This window comes from Procambarus clarkii, chromosome 1, assembly GCF_040958095.1.
Source record: "Procambarus clarkii isolate CNS0578487 chromosome 1, FALCON_Pclarkii_2.0, whole genome shotgun sequence".
Classification (NCBI taxonomy): domain Eukaryota; kingdom Metazoa; phylum Arthropoda; class Malacostraca; order Decapoda; family Cambaridae; genus Procambarus; species Procambarus clarkii.
In genome coordinates, this window is record NC_091150.1 from 6,646,972 (window position 1) to 6,668,244 (window position 21,273).

At 48.3% G+C, this 21,273-nt stretch overlaps 2 protein-coding genes across 2 annotated transcripts; both read right to left on the bottom strand.

The window, feature by feature from the left end:
* Window positions 1-4,506: 4,506 nt before the first annotated feature.
* Window positions 4,507-5,004, bottom strand: LOC138357119 (loricrin-like). The gene has a single exon (XM_069313783.1). The coding sequence runs from the start codon at window positions 5,002-5,004 to the stop codon at window positions 4,507-4,509; it is 498 nt and encodes a 165-aa protein (XP_069169884.1).
* Window positions 5,005-5,650: 646 nt separating this feature from the next.
* On the bottom strand, window positions 5,651-6,148 carry LOC138357186 (loricrin-like). The gene has a single exon (XM_069313866.1). The coding sequence runs from the start codon at window positions 6,146-6,148 to the stop codon at window positions 5,651-5,653; it is 498 nt and encodes a 165-aa protein (XP_069169967.1).
* Window positions 6,149-21,273: the final 15,125 nt, after the last annotated feature.

Below are 21,273 nucleotides of genomic sequence, written 5' to 3' on the forward strand. Positions count from 1 at the left end.
AATTTTTTAAAAATAGTAAATGGCACTATTTTTGCAAAGTTATTACAAGATCTGTTACCCTAATAGTTGCTTTATAAAATACAGTAGAATGCCTAATGGTTTTACCTGTAATAGGGTTTGATATAGTTGATTATAGTTAGATTGTAATGAAATGATCTTACAGTGATAAAAATACTTTTTAACCCTTCAATTGCGCATCGCATCATATGATGCTTTGACCGACTTGCAGTAAATTGCGCATCGCACCATATGATGCTTTGACCGACTTGCAGTAAATTGCGCATCGCATCATATGATGCTTTGGAGTACTACGCAAGATTTAAACGGCCCGCGGATACACGGGGTTCACCACACCTTCATCAGGGCTCTTGTAAACAGACGCCATTTTTAAAAAAAATCGTGGGCCAAACTCCAGGGTGTTAGGGGCCTCAGTATTGAGTGAGCTACCAAGCCTGACGCACGCAGCATGAGCTCACAGCACTGCTGTTCAGCTTGTGACCACAGCATCGCCTAAAAATGCCATAATATACTTGTTCATGCTATTATGTAGCGATGATATTATTACAGAAGACCCCTCACTGTGATAAAACTGACCAGGGTTCTGATAATAGCAGGATTGTGGTGATATGTGGCGCTGTGCGCCATGGAGGGAGGAGTAATGCTGTGGGAGGGAGGATGGTGGCGTTGTCTTTTGAGTGTGTGTGGCCACCTTTTATTGACTGCACTCACCATACCATCTTAGTGGTTCGCTATGGTGAACACAAATGTAGATACTTATATATAACATGTGTATAGTGTGAGATAACAGCGAGAGTAGGAGGTTGGGAGCCGCCATTTTTGTGAGGGAGGAGCGTCGTCTGCAGGACTTATCATGTTGTTTACTGATGACCACGATGGTCTTTGGGCACCATACCAGTTTGCTTGTACAAGTATGGTGAATAAAACAGGTAGATATTTATATATAATGTGTGTATATAGCGTAATAACACCACAAACAGTATTGTTGTAGGAGAAATATTAGTGCGTCTGGCCTTGAGGGTGGCCGCCACCAGCTGACTGTGTGAGTAGCTACGTCACTCTGCCTTTACTGACCATACAAGCTTAGATGTACAGTTATGGTGAACAAAACATGTAAATACTTATATATAACGTCTGTATATAAAAGCAAAAACAGTATGGTGGGTGGAGAATGGTGGCAAGGCAGGTGAGGTGAGGTGAGGGAGGGAGTGGCAGCCAGTGGCAGCCTGTCACTGCCTGCCATTGCCACTGCCACTCAGCATACCAACTTAGTGGTTTGTCATGGTGAACAAAGCATGCAGATACTTATATATAACCTGTGTATATAGTGTAATAACCGACAAAGTATTTGTTCACTGTTTGATGAACATAATTGAATCAACAATACGCACACCATATAAATGATTTACTCATTTTATTATATAAATATATCACACCACACACTATTGAATAATATTACAGCAAAAAAACTACGAAAAATCAATCAGAGACATTGAAATAATTAGGTAATTATCTCTTTGTGGAAACTCTGGCCTGACAGCTGGCGATCAACAGACCGCCTCTGACGCACGCTCAGTCAGCGCCTGATTTTTGTCACACTTCCCCGCCCTATAGTGGGCAATATATGCCACTTACGATTTTTTTATTATTTTTCCCGTGATCAGTGAACACAAATTAACAGGTTAGGAAGAAAAAATAATTTTTTTTTTTTTTTTTGGTATGCGCCTGTGGGTGTCAAATGGTTTATAGCTATGCGCCATTTAAGGGTTAAAGGATATTATGTAATGAGCAGCTCTGAAAATCAGTTGATTAGAGATAATGCTAGATAATACACTTAAATATGTATATAATGTTACCATAAGTGAGGTAGGTATATGATTAAATAAAGATGCAGTTCAGTGTCTATGGCACTGATATACTTAAGTACTGTGGTTTCTTAAAACGGAACAGTATTAGTATGCTATGAATGCTTACTAGTTAATGGATATGGTGGCTTAAGCCACTGCAAACAATATGTTTACTTAGATATATAGCTATGATAAATATTGGCTGATAGCTAGGTTAGGCTAGAATATGTAAAAATTATTCCAATGCAAACTCAAGAAGTTTCTTATGTATTTGCTGGAATGATATTTCGTAAACGAATGACCATAAATATCTAGGTTCGAAGGACCAATAATGTGGGAAAAACCTGCTGGGATTGATATAAGAGGAGACTACTAGAGACTTGGACTGAACTAAATTAAAAATTACTGTCTGCAAATTAATTCCTAAAATCTCTAGCTAGGGCCGTAAATCCTAGCTCCTCTTTTCCTAATGACAGATTGTGGGCTGTAAGGGACAGGTGGGGTGAATGAATTAGTTGATACAAGTTCCAGTCCACCTGTAGACAGGGATCTCACATCAGCTTGTATATTATACAATGATAAGATTTGATAAATTCAGTTATATGACTGAACACTGGCTCTGTTTAAATCAGGGATTTAAACATACATAGTCTAACCTTGCACCATAACTATTAACAGCCAATATGTACTTATACTATAAACAACAAATTAAATTGCAAAAGTATAATAAATGACTTTAAATGTAGTCTAAGCACTTAACTAAGTACTAGAAATTATATTCAATTAAATGAACTTGTATGATAACTTATAAATTAACTAAGCAAGCAATTGTTAACTTAATTTATATATTCAAATATATATGCAGACATATTTATATTCAATTTATATGATTATGTAGTCAGCTTGACTGAATCCTTTTCCACACAATGGACACTCATCAGACTTTATTTACGCATTGCGACTGAATCTTTTTCTGACACAACTGGACACTCATGAGGTCTAGTGCCTGGATAAGGACCTACTGCTCTTCTACAATATTAATAAACTTACTGAAATATGAGGCGTTGCCTCGCTTTTTAACCGACTGACAGATTTACAGGATATTAAAGTCACACAAGCATACAATTGGCCAATCATATACCAAAATAACCTTCAATATACTTCTCTGCCAGTTGGGGTGCCTGTCTGAAAAGGTGCCAGACTGATTAACTTTCTCTTGTTGAGTTTAGGCACGATATTTTAAGTCACAGCTTTGCTGTATGATGATCTGGTAGCGTTGCTACTTGATTGTCCGTGCAGTTGCAGAAGAATGATAGTTGATGAAGATTAGGAATGAAGGTGGTGGAAACCGTGTCACTGTGAGCTCCACTATACACTCCTATTTTATGTAAATGTTCTAGAATTTTCCTTGTAGATATTGTCCAGGTACTCCCCCAGTTCTAGAGTGTTCACTAGTGATAAAGATATTAGATAAGGTGTCCTTGAGCTAGTAATGTTCGCTAAGGATCCGTCACACATGTTCACAGTTTTCAACAAACGCGCGGTCCTCCTGGGCTCTCATGGGCACTTCTGCCCCAGATCCCCTCCCATGCTCCCAGAGCATGGAAGTCTTCTATGAATATTGATTGATTATTTTTACAGTCTAGACTTATGATTGAAATAAGATGTGATTATAATATAATTTGATATAGGATATAAAGATTATAAGTAGTACTTGATAGTACCACTGATTCTTAATAAGGACTCGATTTTCATCCCTACCGGATATTGAATCAATGTTCCAATAATTTTTTAATTAAAAATGCTTCTAGAAGCTTCTGGATCCAAAAGAGATCATGCACAAAGTCACGTAGGCATCTATAGGGCCCTATGCCTACGGGATTCAAGTGACATTATCTTCTAGGATCAAGTTGTATCTATAATGATTCTGATATGATTTTAGATATGATTTTGATATGATACAGAAATAATACATTTCTTAGATGATAATTAGATATGGTGGGTAAAAATTTCCCACAGTTGCCGATTTTGCCGGCAGGGGGTGTGGGTGTCTCGACCCTCCCTGCTGTTCCTGGTGGAGTGGACGTGGTGCTTTTGCGATGGGCGGCCATCTTCCAGCTGTCGTGAGGGTGAACTCCATAGGTTTGGAGTTTACTGGCCGTGCAGGTTACCCTCTTATGGACTTGGTCTTGAGTGACATGCTCAAGGTCCCGATCCAGGACGTCTATGGTGTCGAGCTGGTCACTGCTCGTCGGGTGATCATAAAGTTTGTGGGTGAGGCAGTGTACCGGGATTTTCTCTGACAGTACGAGGGGCGTACGTTGCTACTGCAGGACGGCAATGGGTCTGTGGCCATTTCGGACTGCAGTGGTGCTGTGACATACGTGAGTGTCCATGGCGCCCCCATGAAGTTTCCTGAGACCCTCCTCCGGTGTTTCTTCCAGAGGTATGGTCCCGTCATCAGTGTGTGGATGAGCTCGCTGTCCTCTGGGAAGTATTCGGGTGTGAAGACAAACATTCGTACCCCCGGGATGCGGCTGCGGTTGGACATTCCATCCTCTGTCCGGCTTTTAGGGTACTATGTGGGGGTGTTTTATGCCCGACAACCCCCTACTTGTTTCCGGTGTGGCTTGTTGGGGCATCAGGCTGCCGGGTGCACTGCTGATCCGGTTGCTCCCGTGAATTTGTTCCATGAAGACGATTTCCCGCTGCTCCCTCTGGAGGACGACTCCAGGGGTGAGGAGGTGAACTTCCCGTTAGCTGATGAGGCTCCCCCAGTGTCGCCCAACATTCCCCCGGTTGTTGCAGACCCTCCTCCGCATGTTGTGGTGCCGTCGGATGCTTCTCCTGCTCCTGTCATTGGCCCTGCTGCTTCCGTGGGCCTTCCTGGTGCTCCCTGTGAAGCATCGCTGTCTGCTACCTCGTCTTTGGCTGCTGAGCCTGGCCCTGTATCCTCACCTCGGGTCCCTACTGTGCTGGGTGATGAGGTGGCTGTGGAGCCTCCTGCTGTGTGTGGTCCGGTTCCCCCTGTGGTAGAGGCTGCTGCCGTTCTGCGTCGAGCGTCGGTTCGTCCAGCTAGTGGTGCCGTGTTTCTGGGTCTGCTTCCGGCTCTGACGATATCCGGCCGGAGCCCAAACATTCCAGGCGTTCGTCTACTGCCTGGGCCGATGTTGGGGACTTCAGTGACTGTGGGTCTTCGGGTGTTGGTGGTGTGGACCCGGATGCGTCGTTGTCTCCGCGGTTAGTGGTGGCGGAGGCACATGTGCCTGCTGGTGCTGGTGCCCATGTCTTGGGTGTGCCTTCTGTTCCTTTCTCGCCAGGGGTCTCTCCTCAGTAGGGTGTGGTGGCTTCCGCTGCCAGGGAGTGTGGATGCTGGTGCCGGGTGTGGCCTGGTAGTGACTTTACGAAAGGATGCGAGCCGCCCTGGTTCCCTGCAGTGTGGTTGTGTGCCCGTGGCTGCTGGTGCCCCTGTGGTGGTGTCCTGTCTCTGTGGGGTTGCGCCTTGGGGCCCTGGAGGCCGTTGTTGCCGAGTTCCTGCTGTCTGAAAGGCCAGAGGACTTCCGTAATGGCCAGGTTCCCGGTGTATGGAGTAGGGTGGCGGCTACTCGCCTCCAGAGTGACACCGCCGGGGTTCCGGATGACATGGCGTCCCCGGTGGAGGGTCGGGCCTCTTGGGGGAGGTGGCTGCATTGGGAGGCGTTCAATCTGGATCTTTTAGGGTACTATGTGGGGGTGTTTTATGCCCGACAACCCCCTACTTGTTTCCGGTGTGGCTTGTTGGGGCATCAGGCTGCCGGGTGCACTGCTGATCCGGTTGCTCCCGTGAATTTGTTCCATGAAGACGATTTCCCGCTGCTCCCTCTGGAGGACGACTCCAGGGGTGAGGAGGTGAACTTCCCGTTAGCTGATGAGGCTCCCCCAGTGTCGCCCAACATTCCCCCGGTTGTTGCAGACCCTCCTCCGCATGTTGTGGTGCCGTCGGATGCTTCTCCTGCTCCTGTCATTGGCCCTGCTGCTTCCGTGGGCCTTCCTGGTGCTCCCTGTGAAGCATCGCTGTCTGCTACCTCGTCTTCGGCTGCTGAGCCTGGCCCTGTATCCTCACCTCGGGTCCCTACTGTGCTGGGTGATGAGGTGGCTGTGGAGCCTCCTGCTGTGTGTGGTCCGGTTCCCCCTGTGGTAGAGGCTGCTGCCGTTCTGCGTCGAGCGTCGGTTCGTCCAGCTAGTGGTGCCGTGTTTCTGGGTCTGCTTCCGGCTCTGACGATATCCGGCCGGAGCCCAAACATTCCAGGCGTTCGTCTACTGCCTGGGCCGATGTTGGGGACTTCAGTGACTGTGGGTCTTCGGGTGTTGGTGGTGTGGACCCGGATGCGTCGTTGTCTCCGCGGTTAGTGGTGGCGGAGGCACATGTGCCTGCTGGTGCTGGTGCCCATGTCTTGGGTGTGCCTTCTGTTCCTTTCTCGCCAGGGGTCTCTCCTCAGTAGGGTGTGGTGGCTTCCGCTGCCAGGGAGTGTGGATGCTGGTGCCGGGTGTGGCCTGGTAGTGACTTTACGAAAGGATGCGAGCCGCCCTGGTTCCCTGCAGTGTGGTTGTGTGCCCGTGGCTGCTGGTGCCCCTGTGGTGGTGTCCTGTCTCTGTGGGGTTGCGCCTTGGGGCCCTGGAGGCCGTTGTTGCCGAGTTCCTGCTGTCTGAAAGGCCAGAGGACTTCCGTAATGGCCAGGTTCCCGGTGTATGGAGTAGGGTGGCGGCTACTCGCCTCCAGAGTGACACCGCCGGGGTTCCGGATGACATGGCGTCCCCGGTGGAGGGTCGGGCCTCTTGGGGGAGGTGGCTGCATTGGGAGGCGTTCAATCTGGATCTTTTAGGGTACTATGTGGGGGTGTTTTATGCCCGACAACCCCCTACTTGTTTCCGGTGTGGCTTGTTGGGGCATCAGGCTGCCGGGTGCACTGCTGATCCGGTTGCTCCCGTGAATTTGTTCCATGAAGACGATTTCCCGCTGCTCCCTCTGGAGGACGACTCCAGGGGTGAGGAGGTGAACTTCCCGTTAGCTGATGAGGCTCCCCCAGTGTCGCCCAACATTCCCCCGGTTGTTGCAGACCCTCCTCCGCATGTTGTGGTGCCGTCGGATGCTTCTCCTGCTCCTGTCATTGGCCCTGCTGCTTCCGTGGGCCTTCCTGGTGCTCCCTGTGAAGCATCGCTGTCTGCTACCTCGTCTTCGGCTGCTGAGCCTGGCCCTGTATCCTCACCTCGGGTCCCTACTGTGCTGGGTGATGAGGTGGCTGTGGAGCCTCCTGCTGTGTGTGGTCCGGTTCCCCCTGTGGTAGAGGCTGCTGCCGTTCTGCGTCGAGCGTCGGTTCGTCCAGCTAGTGGTGCCGTGTTTCTGGGTCTGCTTCCGGCTCTGACGATATCCGGCCGGAGCCCAAACATTCCAGGCGTTCGTCTACTGCCTGGGCCGATGTTGGGGACTTCAGTGACTGTGGGTCTTCGGGTGTTGGTGGTGTGGACCCGGATGCGTCGTTGTCTCCGCGGTTAGTGGTGGCGGAGGCACATGTGCCTGCTGGTGCTGGTGCCCATGTCTTGGGTGTGCCTTCTGTTCCTTTCTCGCCAGGGGTCTCTCCTCAGTAGGGTGTGGTGGCTTCCGCTGCCAGGGAGTGTGGATGCTGGTGCCGGGTGTGGCCTGGTAGTGACTTTACGAAAGGATGCGAGCCGCCCTGGTTCCCTGCAGTGTGGTTGTGTGCCCGTGGCTGCTGGTGCCCCTGTGGTGGTGTCCTGTCTCTGTGGGGTTGCGCCTTGGGGCCCTGGAGGCCGTTGTTGCCGAGTTCCTGCTGTCTGAAAGGCCAGAGGACTTCCGTAATGGCCAGGTTCCCGGTGTATGGAGTAGGGTGGCGGCTACTCGCCTCCAGAGTGACACCGCCGGGGTTCCGGATGACAGGGCGTCCCCGGTGGAGGGTCGGGCCTCTTGGGGGAGGTGGCTGCATTGGGAGGCGTTCAATGTGCAGTTCCCCCGGGTCTTGTTCCCGGGTAAATATGTCAGCTGATTCCATGTTACTGTAGTGTTGTGTGCCCCTATGGCCTTTTGTTTGCCCTATTGTATTCTGTGCCCGTGCCTCTCCCTTATTTGTTGCGAGGCCGGTGTTTTGGTGAGGGCGTTTTTATTCCTGTATTTGCTTTTGTGTTGTTACTTTCCCATGTGTGTTCTACTATTGCATTGCTAGAATGTGTTGTTTTTTGTTTTTGTTTTTATTTTTATTTGTGTTTTTATTTTGGCTTGTTGCGTGCTGTGTGATTTTCTTGTTCTATTTCATGATGTCCTTTATGTTGTGTTTTGTTCTTGTGTATGTTACTATGTTTTGTTTTCTTGATTGCATGATGTTATACCTCTTGATGTTTGTTTTGTTTTATAATGTTTTGTTTTGTAATGTTACTGTGCTTGCTTGTTTGACAAGGTTTTCTATTTTGTGTCTTGATGTATGCTGTGTTTCTCAAGCATTTCTCATGTTTGCGATTTGTTGTACTGTGCTGTCGGCCCTTCTGGCCGGTGGTATATTGTTTTGTTTTGTTATGTTTTCTATGTTCTTTTCATGTGTTTATTGTATTTAACTTGCATGCTTGCATGTAAAAATAAAAATAAAAACAAAAATCTTAGGCCGTTGACCTTCACTATTCGCCGAAGCGAATCTAGCGAGTAAGTCCTGGGCTCTCACAACAATAATTTATTGTTGTGTGGTGCCATATATATTTAGTCGAAAACTCAAGAAGCAGTCTCAATTTAATAATGGAGTGTGACTTGCAGGGTTATGGTTACTATCACTCAACGATAGTTGGCATTTTACAATGTCCAAAGTGTTAAGAGAACAGTAATCACTCATGATTACAATTAGAGCAATTAATTAGTCCTCAAGATCAATAATTAATCAGTTAAATACACAACCTTTCGCACTGGCTCAGCAATTTACATTAAGGTATGAATTCCGTCTGAGCCTACCATACTTAGACCAATTCAGGTGATTGAGGATGCTAATCACCACGTTTACGTTATTCTAAAATGACGTTACTCTTCCCACGAGTCAATCAAGTGCTGGTTTTTCCGGACAGATAAATAACGACGTTACGTTAATCGAACAATGGAGCCTTCGTGTGAGTCGATCACACACGGATCAAAGTTAATTACATTGACTTCCAGAAATACGTCAATTACCCGTCCACTGACCGTTAATTACGACAGACAATACTAAAATTCTTGTCTGGCTGATGGCTAGACTACCCTGAGACTATTGTAGCTGCTTGCAGGGGAGTAATTAAACAAAACGTATTTTAAGTTACTCAAATTGTCAAAGAACAAATTCTCTATAAGCGATAGGTGTTCCCTTGGTTACGTTATATTAATTGCCTTGCAATCACCTCACTGAATACTGGACATCAATGTCCTACCAGATAACAGGAGAATATAAAACCCAAGTACTCGTCTTGAGCCGAGTTCACCCAAGACAATGATAAATCACACTAACAAATTACAGTGATTTATGTTACAATCCGGTTTCAATGACAGTACTACAGAAGCCCAGAAAATAACTCTCAGAGCATGAACCCTCTAGAACACGACTCCAAAATGACTTACTGAACTGCACAAAACACCTCGGTGATTGATCAGCGCTAGCATCAATCACCATCAATGACAACCCCTTTGCTATAACACACACAACACGTGCACTAAATCAAACTATATTAGTACACTGCCCAACACTTACTTACTGTTGCAAATGACCCCAGTGCTTTAATTACCACTTAGAACACTGGTCCATACGTTGCAATCACCTCAGTAAATAACACACAATAACACTGGACACTGTAAGACTACGATCATATATATTGTTACTGCTGACACCTGTAGCCTAAAGCTATCAAAACGTTAATGGGATAAACTTGGGTGAGTGATTTAGCGATCCCACGGATCGATAAACTCTCCCGAGAATTTTACGTTACTCGACAGAGCGATGGCTGTCACTCCCGACAGCCTCGTCACTCTCTACATTTCTACCAAAATTACGTTAACACTTCAGACACAATATATGTCTCCGTGGTGTAGTGGTAAGACACTCCCCTGGCGTTCCGCGAGCGCTTTGTCATGGGTTCGTATCCTGGCTGGGAGGATTTACTGGGCGCAAATCCCTAACTGAAGCCTCTGTTTAACTCAACAGTAAAATGTGTGTTTGGTTGAAAAAAACGATTCTTCGTGGCGGGGATCGTATTCCAGGGACCTGCCCGAAACGCTACGCATACTAGTGGCTGTACAAGTAAGTAAGTAATTATCAAAAGAAGGCACCAAACCGGGAAGGCTATGTAGCTCCATCAAATGCGCAAAATAATCAGAGGGCGTTAAATATCACCAAGGATGCCAATACGAGAACAAAAACGCATAAGGCGAACGATATCAAAAGTATCCGAGTCACCAAGAATTCTATTGAGGGACAGGTGACCGCGAGGGGCGGTCGGAAAGCAAGACACGCTCGTCCTGGAAGTCAGGACATTCAAGAAGGACATGCACGACCGTAAGAAGGACAATGCAACTAGGACAATAAGGAGCAGGGCGGCGCTCCATCAAGTGACCATTGGTTAAGCGAGTATGGCCAATACGCAATCTCGCCAGAGCTGTTTCCCACCGCCGGTTACGGTGGAAGGAGGACGGCCACGAGGAAACACAACATTTAAGAGTGCGTAGCTTGTTACCAGTAACAGACAACCATGAAGCCTGCCAACGAGTAAGGACGGAGGAATGGATAACCGGGTAAAAGTCGGAATACGGAATGCCTTTACGAGAGATGGGACAAGAGCGGACAGCTTCCTTGGCAGCAGCATCCGCACGCTCATTTAAAGACACACCAATATGGCTGGGAACCCAACAAAACTCAACCGACTTAAATTTACTGTGAACAAGAAACAGCCAATGCTGGATCTCGACAACTACTGGATGAACCGGATTAAAGGACCCGAGAGCCATGAGGGCACTACGAGAGTCAACAACAACTACAAAGGAGGACTGACGACGAGAAAGCAGGAGACGAAGAGCATAGAGAATAGCATAAAGTTCCGTTGTAAAGATACTAGTCTCCGGAGGTAAGCGACACATATAAGTGCGATCAGGAAAAACAACAGAGTAGCCAACACCGTCCGCCGACTTAGACCCATCGGTGAAGACAGAAACGGAGCGGGAGTGAGAAGAAAAGTGCTCCAGGAAAAGGCGTTTTAGAACCGTAGGAGGGGTAAAAGCTTTAGTGATACGGGTCAAGGAAGTACAAAACCGCGGAAGAGGGACTCTCCACGGGGGCAAAGAAGGAACAACACGAGGAGAAACATTAGAAATACGAACGGAAAGAGAATCCTGGAGGCGAGATAACCGGACAGAAAGAGGTAGGTGGTGAAGAGGAACAGGAACCGCAGGAGGGGTAAAAGCTAAAGCACGACAGAGGCGAGAGGAAGGATGTTGTAAGGACCGCGCAAGATAGCGAAGACAGTAGCGATCACGGCGGTCCTGGAGAGACAGGAAGCCAGTGTCAACATACAAGCTAAGGACGGGAGTCGAACGAAAGGCACCAGAACTGAGGTGCAACCCAGTATGGTGCAAAGCATCAAGACGGCGAAGAGTAGAAGGAGAAGCAGACGAGTAAGCAGGGCAACCATATTCGAGCTTAGACAGGACAAGAGAGGAATGTAAAGCAAGGAGAGTGCGCCTATCTGCTCCCCAAGAAGTATGGGACAAGACCCGAAGGAGGGTAAGGGCCTTAGAGCACTCAACACGGAGGTAAGAGATATGGGGAGACCAAGACAAACGAGTGTCAAGGAATAACCCCAAAAGCTTTGCGGAATCTTTGTATTCAAGGGGATGACCATAAAGTGATAAAGAGGGACGAAGAACAACCCGTTTCCGCGTAAAAGTCATGACACAAGTCTTAGAAGTAGAGAACTTGAAGCCATGATCGGTGGCCCAAGACGACACGGCATCAATTGCAAGTTGAAGCCGGCGCTGAAGGAGAGGCGAATCATCACCCTGACAGCAAAGGGTAAGATCATCGACATAGAGAGCGGAGAAGACACCAGAAGGAAGAGAAGAAAGAAGACCATTGAGGGCAACCAGAAAAAGAGTAGTGCTCAAAGCACTACCCTGGGGCACACCTTCGTATTGCTGAAAAGAGGCAGAGAGCGCGGTACCAAGGCGCACCCGAAAGGAACGACGGGAGAGGAAGCTGCGGAGAAAGAGAGGGAGATGACCACGAAGGCCAAAAGAATGAAGTTGAGATAGAATATGATATCTCCAAGTGGTGTCGTAAGCCTTTTCCAGGTCAAAAAGGACGGCAACAACGGAGGTCTTCGCAGCAAAAGCAGTACGAATATAGACCTCCAAGTTCACCAGGACATCTGTCGTGCTGCGGCACTTGCGGAAACCAAATTGAGAAGGGAAGAGGAGGTGATGGTGTTCCAGGAACCACATCAGACGAACGTTAACCATACGTTTAAAGAGTTTGCAGACACAACTTGTGAGAGCAATAGGGCGAAAGTCCTTAGGGGAAGTACCCAGAGACCCCGGTTTGCGAACAGGGAGGACAACGGCATCGAGCCAGTCCTCAGGGACTGACGACGACTCCCAGATCTGATTATACAGACTCAGTAAATACTGAGACGTGCACGGAGGGAGATGGCGAAGCATCTCATAATGAATACCATCGAAGCCCGCCGCTGTAGAACCGCAGAGGGCCAGGGCAGAACGAAGTTCAGAGAGAGAGAAGGGATCATTATAGGGTAGGTGAAGACGAGTGCAGAAATCTAAAGGACGAGACTCAAGGACAGGTTTACGAAGAAGAAAAGATTGAGGAAGATGAAGACCAGAGCTAACAGAAGAAAAGTGGGAACCCAGTACGGAAGCGACCTGCAACGGGTCCGCTACAAGAGTATCATGGAGGTGAAGGACCGGTGAAACATCGGGAACGAATTTACCCGCTATCTTGCGGATACGCTTCCAGATCTGGGCCAGAGGAGTTTCGGACGTAATTGTTGAGACATAAGATGCCCAACATTCACGTTTAGCCGTACGGATGGCCCTACGGGCCACCGCACTCGCTTTCCGAAAGAAAAGAAAAGAATCGGTCGTCTGCCTACGGCGGTGCCTCTTCCAGGCTGCACGCTTACAGTGGACAGCCCGCGCACAGTCCGCATTCCACCAGAGAACGCACTTTCGTGGACCCCGAGAGGAAGAGCGAGGGATAGAGCGGAGGGCAGCGTTGAAGACAGTGTCATAAAAAAGGAGGAGAACACGAGAGAGAGGCAGAAGGGAGAGGTCAGAGAGAGTAGCACTGAGGGAAAACAGGGTCCAGTCTGCCTTAGCAAACTGCCACCTAGGGAAAGAGAGGGAAGGGCGAAAAGAGAAAAAGGAAACAAGGATGGGGAAATGATCACTTCCATGGAGGTCATCAAGAACCTGCCACGTGAAATCTAAGTAAAGAGAAGAAGAGCAGAGAGAAAGATCAAGACAAGAAAGGGTGCGAGTCTGAGAGTCCAAATGAGTGGGCTCACCAGAATTCAGAACAGACAGGGAAGAAGAGAGGAGAAACGGCTCAAGAAGGCGACCCCGGGTATTCGTCAGAACGTCACCCCAAAGAGAATGACGACAATTGAAGTCACCCAGCAGGAGCACAGGCTCCGACAAGGAGTCTAGGAGGTGTTTCAAATCAGGAAGAGAAAGCGGGACACTCGGGGGGAGATAAATGGAACAAACAGTGTACCATTTCCCCACAAAGATACGAGCAGCAGAACAATGGAGAGGCGAAGGAAAAAGTAAAGGCACAAAGGGAACATCAGCGCGAATCAAAAGAGCAGAAGAACTAGAAGCCCCAGCAACAGCTGGGGGGGGGGGGGGAGACAGGAATAGCCACGAAAACGACCAGGACGAGCACCAAGCATCGGCTCCTGGAGACAGACACAAAGGGGCGAAAACCGCGAAATCAGAAGTTGGAGTTCGAGGAAATTGGCGTAATAACCTTGAACGTTCCATTGAAGAATGGACAACAACGAGAAGAGAAAGGACAAAAACAGTGAACAAGGAAGAAACAAAGGCGAAAGAGCAACAGAGCACGTTAAAGAATATCAGGGTCAGCAAAGTCAGGGTTAGGGGGCATGGGTAAACTGAGCAAAGACGGAGGGAAGGAAACGGGAGAACAGATCAGAGGTGGGTGGGCAGGGTCCGGAGGAGGAGGAGGAGGAGGAGGAGGAAGAGGAGGAGACAACGGAGAGGAGCAGGCAAGGACAACAGCAGGAAGAGGAGGGGTAGAAAGAGGGGAGCGTACCTCAGCAAGGGCAGCAACTGAGAGGGAAGCGGGGCTAAAGAAACCTCCATAGCAGGAACAGGGGGCGCAACCACCAAAATGGGAGGGGAAGGAGCGAGAGAGGCAGAAGTAGGGGCCGAGGAAGAAAGCGAAACCTTCTTACCCACCGGGGAGGAGGAAGGAGAGGAGCCAGGTTTACGCTTCTGACGTAAAGAGACAGGTGTCCCAGCAACCACGTACTGGGCAACGGATTCTAGCGTCTCAACAGGAGAAGCTGAACGAGAGCACACATGACGGCCGTTTGGAGAGCGATGGACATCAGCCAGCACCGACAGGCGGCGGGGAGAGTCAAGAGATGGAGGGGAAGGATGGGAAGGAGGAACGGAGGGAGACGAGGAAGAAGACACAGGAGACACGACAGACCGGGTAGAAGGAAGGGGAACCCTAGACAGAGGACCAGAAGGAGGATCCTTCGGGAGAGAACCCAAAGGAACAGAGGAGGGGGCAGTGGGCGCAGCAGGGTCCAAGGCCCGGAAACGGTTGTGAGTCTGAGGAAGGCGGGAAGGACGAGGAGAGGAAGAGCGCAACACGCGAGCATAAGAGATATTAGCATAAGGCGGGAGCCGGCGAACCTGGCGTCTCGCCTCAGGAAAAGATAAACTCTCCCGGTGCTTCAAGTTGAGAACGGCTGCCTCAAGCTTGTAATGGACACATGCACGGGAGAAGGTAGGATGGGCAAGTTGAGGCAACGAGCCTGGGGAGAAGTGCACTCCGACTTAGAGTGACCTTCGCCACCACACAAAGGACAGAGAGAGACAGTCCCGGAGCGGCGGAGGGCACCATGCCCAAACCTCCAGCACTTGTTGCAGAGCCGAGGAGAAGGAATGTACTCCTGGACAGAGCACCTGGCACCAGCAAGAATGACAGAGGGTGGAAGGGTCCTACCATCAAAGGTAATCTTCACAACCCAGAGGGGTTGACGGCGACTACCACGAGGGGGACGAGTAAACGTGTCCACCTGGAGAATAGAATGGCCCTGGGCAGCAAGGATATGCCGAATATCGTCGTGGCAGTCGCGCAGGTCCCGAACGCCGGTCGCAACATGGGGCGGGAGCAAAATAGTGCCAACACTGGCATTCAACTGAGCGTTCTTCGAGACCCGGACAGGGGTCTCGCCAAGGCAGGATAAGGCAGCCAAGCGGGAAGCAGCATCCTGAGAAGGAGCAGCAACGACACGTGTACCGAGACGAGTGGGGTTGAAAGTAATGGAGGCATCCACGGAATCAACGAGATGTCGATGGAGGGAGAAATCGTCAGGAGGCGCAGAATCAAGAGGGAGGAGATCAAAATATTTGGTCCCGCCACGAAGCGGGACCAAACAAGGCTTGATAGGTAGCAGAACTGGAAGGAATCAAGCGAGGGCGGCCGTGACGAGGACGGCGGTGAGAACCCCCAGAGAGAGAGGGGTTAAAAGGCGCAGTAGTTACAACTAGAGAAGGAGCCGCGCCAGGGGACGAGGTAGTCACCACTGGGGGCTTGGGGCTCGACCCAACCACAGAGGAGGGAGGGGAGCCAGGGGAAGGAGTCAGAGAAGCCAAAGGAGGAGCAAGGTCGGGGCCCAATGCAGCGGAGGCTACAGAGCCCAGTCTTCCAACACGGACTGACTCGGGGGCTTGGTCGCCCACCCCACGAGCCTGAGAAGGTAAACCAGAAACGGCCGAAACAGGGGTCATCATCATTACGAAAAGAAGAATTCATTCACGAATGTGCCCCCACACCCACCATGGAGCCACAATTAGAAGCAGGACACCTAACAAGACGCTATCGCCGATCTTGCCGGGGCCTCCTAGGAGTGCGTCGTGAGTATACGCCCCACAAACGCCACCTTAAGAAACCGACAGTCCGTCGAGATCGGGTTCAGTGACGAAAGGGGGATTGACAATAAAAGGTTCCCCTCGCTCTCGACGTCGGGTACTACAGTTCTACGGGTGCAAGAGTATGCCTCCTCAAGCACCCGGGCGTCAAAATAGAAGAAGTTCAAGGGAAGAACCAGAACAAGCAAAAGGTCAGCAGGAAATGGCAAGCAGATAGGAGAAGAGGGGGGAGAAAAACGAAACAAAAGGAAAAGGAAAAGGTGCCCAGCAGAATTGGAGAGGACGGCAGCAGGAGCACGAGGCTAGAAAAGGACAGAGGACTGTCCCAAGGAGCATCACACTCCAGCAGCTGCCCACTAAGCCCCCACACGGCGACAACGAGCTGAGCGGGGAGGGGGTAGTGGCTGTACAAGAATGTAACAACTCTTGCATATATCTAAAAAAAAAAATGTATATATAAATCACACTTGTCACGGCCCTGGCAACACAAGAAGAAATTAACCACAATCTGGTATCACTCCACAATAATCAATTGCCAAGAATCCCTGACGTTATCCCAGGAATCCCTGACACTATACCTGAGCGCTCAGTATTGGAATTTCACACCTGCAAGATTATATCACATGGAACGAAATCAACAACAATGAATTATCAAAATTCTACCAGAATGGAATTTAAAATATTACATGGACATCCCTCTCAGTCCTTGGCTAATCTATGAATACTATGTTCCCGTGTTTACCACCCACACACACACTTGTACGTCTGTCTATACCAGACCAAGTCCTACTGGACTGACAAGATGTCAACAAGGGTGATATTCTCGCTCGTCCACACTTCACTATCACCTCTATACGTGCTCTTAGTGACAATGCGACGGAACACCTGACTTTGAATTCAGGCTTAGAGACTAATAAATCACCAGAAATACACACATAAGTACTTACTAATTTATACAGCCGGCTACACACTCACAATTACCATACATCAGGCACCTAGCTGGCGGGTGACTGCTCACGGCGGTGGAGATGGCTGGAGCGGTACCTCACGTGGTATCGTTCGTACAAAGATGACGGCGCGTCTTTCGAACCCTCCTTCACAACACACGGCTTGGTGTGCACCCCGACCCACCGGTGAAGCAGATGTTCCTATACGGATGACGCGCACAACGTATAGCGTCTTACACAAACATGGGAAATCTTCCTTAAAACACTAACATGAATTTTCCTGTTCCCATCGACTGCTACAGAGCACTAGCAGGAATTAGAACGTCTATAATCACTGGAATGGGGATTTCCGAGTCTTGGTACTTCTCGTATGCAAATTATCCACCTCCCAGATCTCTACCCAAAGCACTCCCTATCTTTCTCCCCTTTCGAACTACGAATGCGGCCGGATTCCACAGCGGTACTCGACGTAGATGAGGCAGGGTGTGGAGTAGCAGAGTAGGCAGTCACCACGATGTCGTCTTGCCCAATTTGGCCGAATGGGTAAGAGAGAGATGTCAGGCTGTGGTGGTGACCGGAGCAGAATGATGCCTTGGGGCAGGAAAACCCGCTTCCCGGGCATTGCCTCAAAAGACCCAATCAGAAGGGGCACACAACGGCCTACCCCTCTCAACCAATCAGAGACGGTGTAGCATGGCCCTGGGACGACTTCAAAATGGCGGCTGAAGCCCTGGGGTCAGATTCACGAAAGTACTTACACAAGCACTTACGAACGTGTACATCTTTTCTCAATCTTTGACGGCTTTGGTTACATTTATTAAACAGTTTACAAGCATGAAAACTTCCCATTCAACTGTTATTATTGTTATAAACAGCCTCCTGGTGTTTCGGAGCTCATTAACTGTTTAATAATTGGAAACAAAGCCGCCAAAGATTGAGAAAAGATGGACAGGTTCGTAAGTGTTTGCGTAAGTGCTTTCGTGAATCTGGCCCCTGGGCACTCAGTTGGTGGAGTGGCGGTTGGCTGACACTCACACTACGCTGTTCCAGACTTCCCAAGATTCCCGCGCAAATCTTGAGTCCTCGCTCAAAGCCATACAATGAAAAGATGCTATTGGCTGTAACTCTGTCCACAGACGTGCTACCTAGACCAGGGTAACATTTCTGGAATGCTGATGACTGGGGCTCTCACATGAGCCCAAACACAAGATGTTTTGGGTACTGTTACCAAACTTAGATCTGAGCACTTAACATGTGCACTTAGCAAGTGTACTGGCTTCCACAGGCATGTGGATCCAGTGTAAGTGAGCTGGTGAACCATCCCCTCACACCGAACGTAGGAGGATATAGAGGGCCAAAGTTCCTCTCGCACGGACTATGCTGTACAGTTGGGATCCATACAAGTAGTTCTCGTCATTGACACTTCACACCCCTACGCGTCGGTCAGAGATATGGTACTTACTAAGGTAGGGAGTTAGTATTCTTTTCCATAGCACAAAGAGTGTTAATTCTGTAAGTACTATCTAGTTTTAGTAGGAAACCTCTTACCTTTGTTCTCGTCATTTAGAGACAAGGTAAGAAATCCATCTTTTGGACTAGCTTCGAGACAATTATGTTTCAGATTTCAAGTAGGATCCTTCGTGCCCTTATCCTCGTCATATAGAGAACCGGGTACAAGATTACCTACGTCCTTGTTTCATTTTTGATCCTAATCAATTCAATGCACTTAGTCAATTCACTTATTAAAGTTAATTATTGTAACCTTGACTATTAAGTTTAAACAGGATCGTTTACAGTTGCCACGTCATCCTGTCAGTCAGACATTTCATATTTTGGTACATCTACTGAGGTATTCTCTTTGCGTATATTTACTATCATTCTATTCACCATGTTTCGTCTAACTGCGTTCAGACAAAATCCAAATGATGAAGTGGGCACACTACATCGTGGCACTTAGGTGGAGTTGTTAACTCTAGTAAATGAGATGAGTACCGCATTACTGCCCCCATGGACCCACTAAACTTGAGCTACACAACCTTATACTTGACCACTTATTAGACAATGATAATATTACATCCGAGTCTCATAAGCAACACTTAATTGCAGATAAGAACACCTCGGCAGCCATGAAATTGAAGATAGAGCTTGCCTCTCTCGAACGCGAACGTCAGAAGGAAGCTCTTCAGATAGAGAAGGAACAACTTGAGCTACAAAAGTAATAAATGGAACTCCAACGTGAACATGAGAGGGAACAAGCTGCCCTCCAACAGGAAGCACTTTCTACTAGAGAACGTGAACTTGAAATCCAACGTGAACATGACAGGGAACAAGCAGCCCTCCAAAAGGAACGTGATCAGGAAGCTCTTAAAGTGAAAGAACGAGAACCTGCCATTGCTCTTGAACACCACAGAAAAGAGCTTGACTTAGAAACTACCCACATCACTCAGCGCAATGAAGCAGAAGCTAAACTCCCAGTACGTTTTAATTGTTCACATTCAATTAAGTTGATGCCATCTTTAGTTGAGGCAGAGGTTGATGTATTCCTTAATTCATTTGAGGCTCTGGCTACACAACTTAGCTGGCCTCATTATCAGTGGTATGTGCTTTTCAGGTCTCATTTAACAGGTAGAGCTGCCATGACTCTCAGTACTATGGCGTCTGAAACCGACTGCAAGGTACTGAAACAAGCAGTGCTCGATGCCTACCTCCTCTCCATCGAGACCTACAGACGTAAGTTTAAGGATTACCTTAAAGCGAGTGATTTAAGGTAATCACTCGCTTACCTTACCTTGCTTCCAACCACTTACCTAGAGTTTGCAAATAATAAAAAGAGATATTTCATGAAGTGGCTGGAAGCAGCACAAGTGTCCATCTTTACAGATCTCGTCAACCTCATCTTGGTGGAAGAATTCCTTAGGCGTGTACCTAATCCCATATGTCTCTACCTAGCAAACAAGGAAGAAACAGACCTTACTAGATGTGCACAGTTGGCTGACTCCTACACTCTTATTAGCAAAGTACCATCTGTCACACCTTGTAGTAAGACCTCCTGGTCTAGTCCTGAAAAAGTGAGTACCAGCAATGTGAACTCCTCGTTGTACTGCCGTTACGGAAAGGACTATGGGCATACCATAGAAGAGTGTACTAGCCCTCACTGTAAGGTCAGCAGTGGGACTAAACCCAAATCACCTCCTCGTAAAATTCATAAGATTCCTAAGCCTATGATGAATATTTTTGTTTCATCCACTGATCTCTCTCTCTTCAACAGACACCTGTACTCCGGAACTGTCTCTATCAGCAGTGAATCTTCTGAGGGAAGGTTCAATGAGAACATCTTGAGGGACACAGCTGCTCTACAATCTATCCTTCTGAAGTCACCTACCCAACGTTACCTACACCGGAGAAACTGTCCTCATCACGGACCTAACTGCCACTACTCCTTATCCACTGGCCAGAGTCTGACTGGAATGTCCGTTTTTACAAGGTGAAGTCCAAGTCGCCATCAGGGAAAAGCCTTTTCCCATGTCAGGAGTTCAACTTCACCTGGGCAACGACTTGGCAGAAACAACCTGCGAATTTAATCATCACAGAAAAACGCCAGGTATGTGACTCAGCATTCAAAAATCCTATCTTGCAGTTTGTTAAAGAAGAGGTCCAAGCAACAGATGATTCTGAAGACGTCTCCCCTCCTGTTATGGTGACGAAGCGGGCCACAGCTGCTCGCCTGTATCTCAACATTTTCAGAGACTCCCGCCGAATCTCACTATGCTGGAATTCCGTAAGTTGCAGAGAGAGGATCCCTCCTTACCATCTTTATTCTTACAGGCTGAGACACAATCTAGCAGTATCCTTGGGTTCTTTGTAGAGCACTAATTGCTATACCGGTATTACAGAACCAGGAAATTGAAGGAGGACGACGATCGGGCTAACATCAACCAACTGGTAGTTCCCAACAGCCTACGACCAGATATCTTGCCTCTGGTCCATGGATCTCGCTCACACTACGGCTTCTATAATACCCACAAAACCCTGAAACAGGACTACTACTGGCTAGGTATGATTCGAGATATCAAATACTTTGTGAAGAATAGGCACCCGTCTCAGACGACAGGTAAGCGTAACGCTCCTCTTTTCAGGGCACCACTAATGCAGGTATCAGTGTCTTCTGAGCCGTTCAGCCATACCATCAACAACCATGACGAGCCGCTGTTCCAGACAAGCTCAGGTAACTTACATATAAGTAATCTGCCGTGTTCTACCATCAGGTATTCTA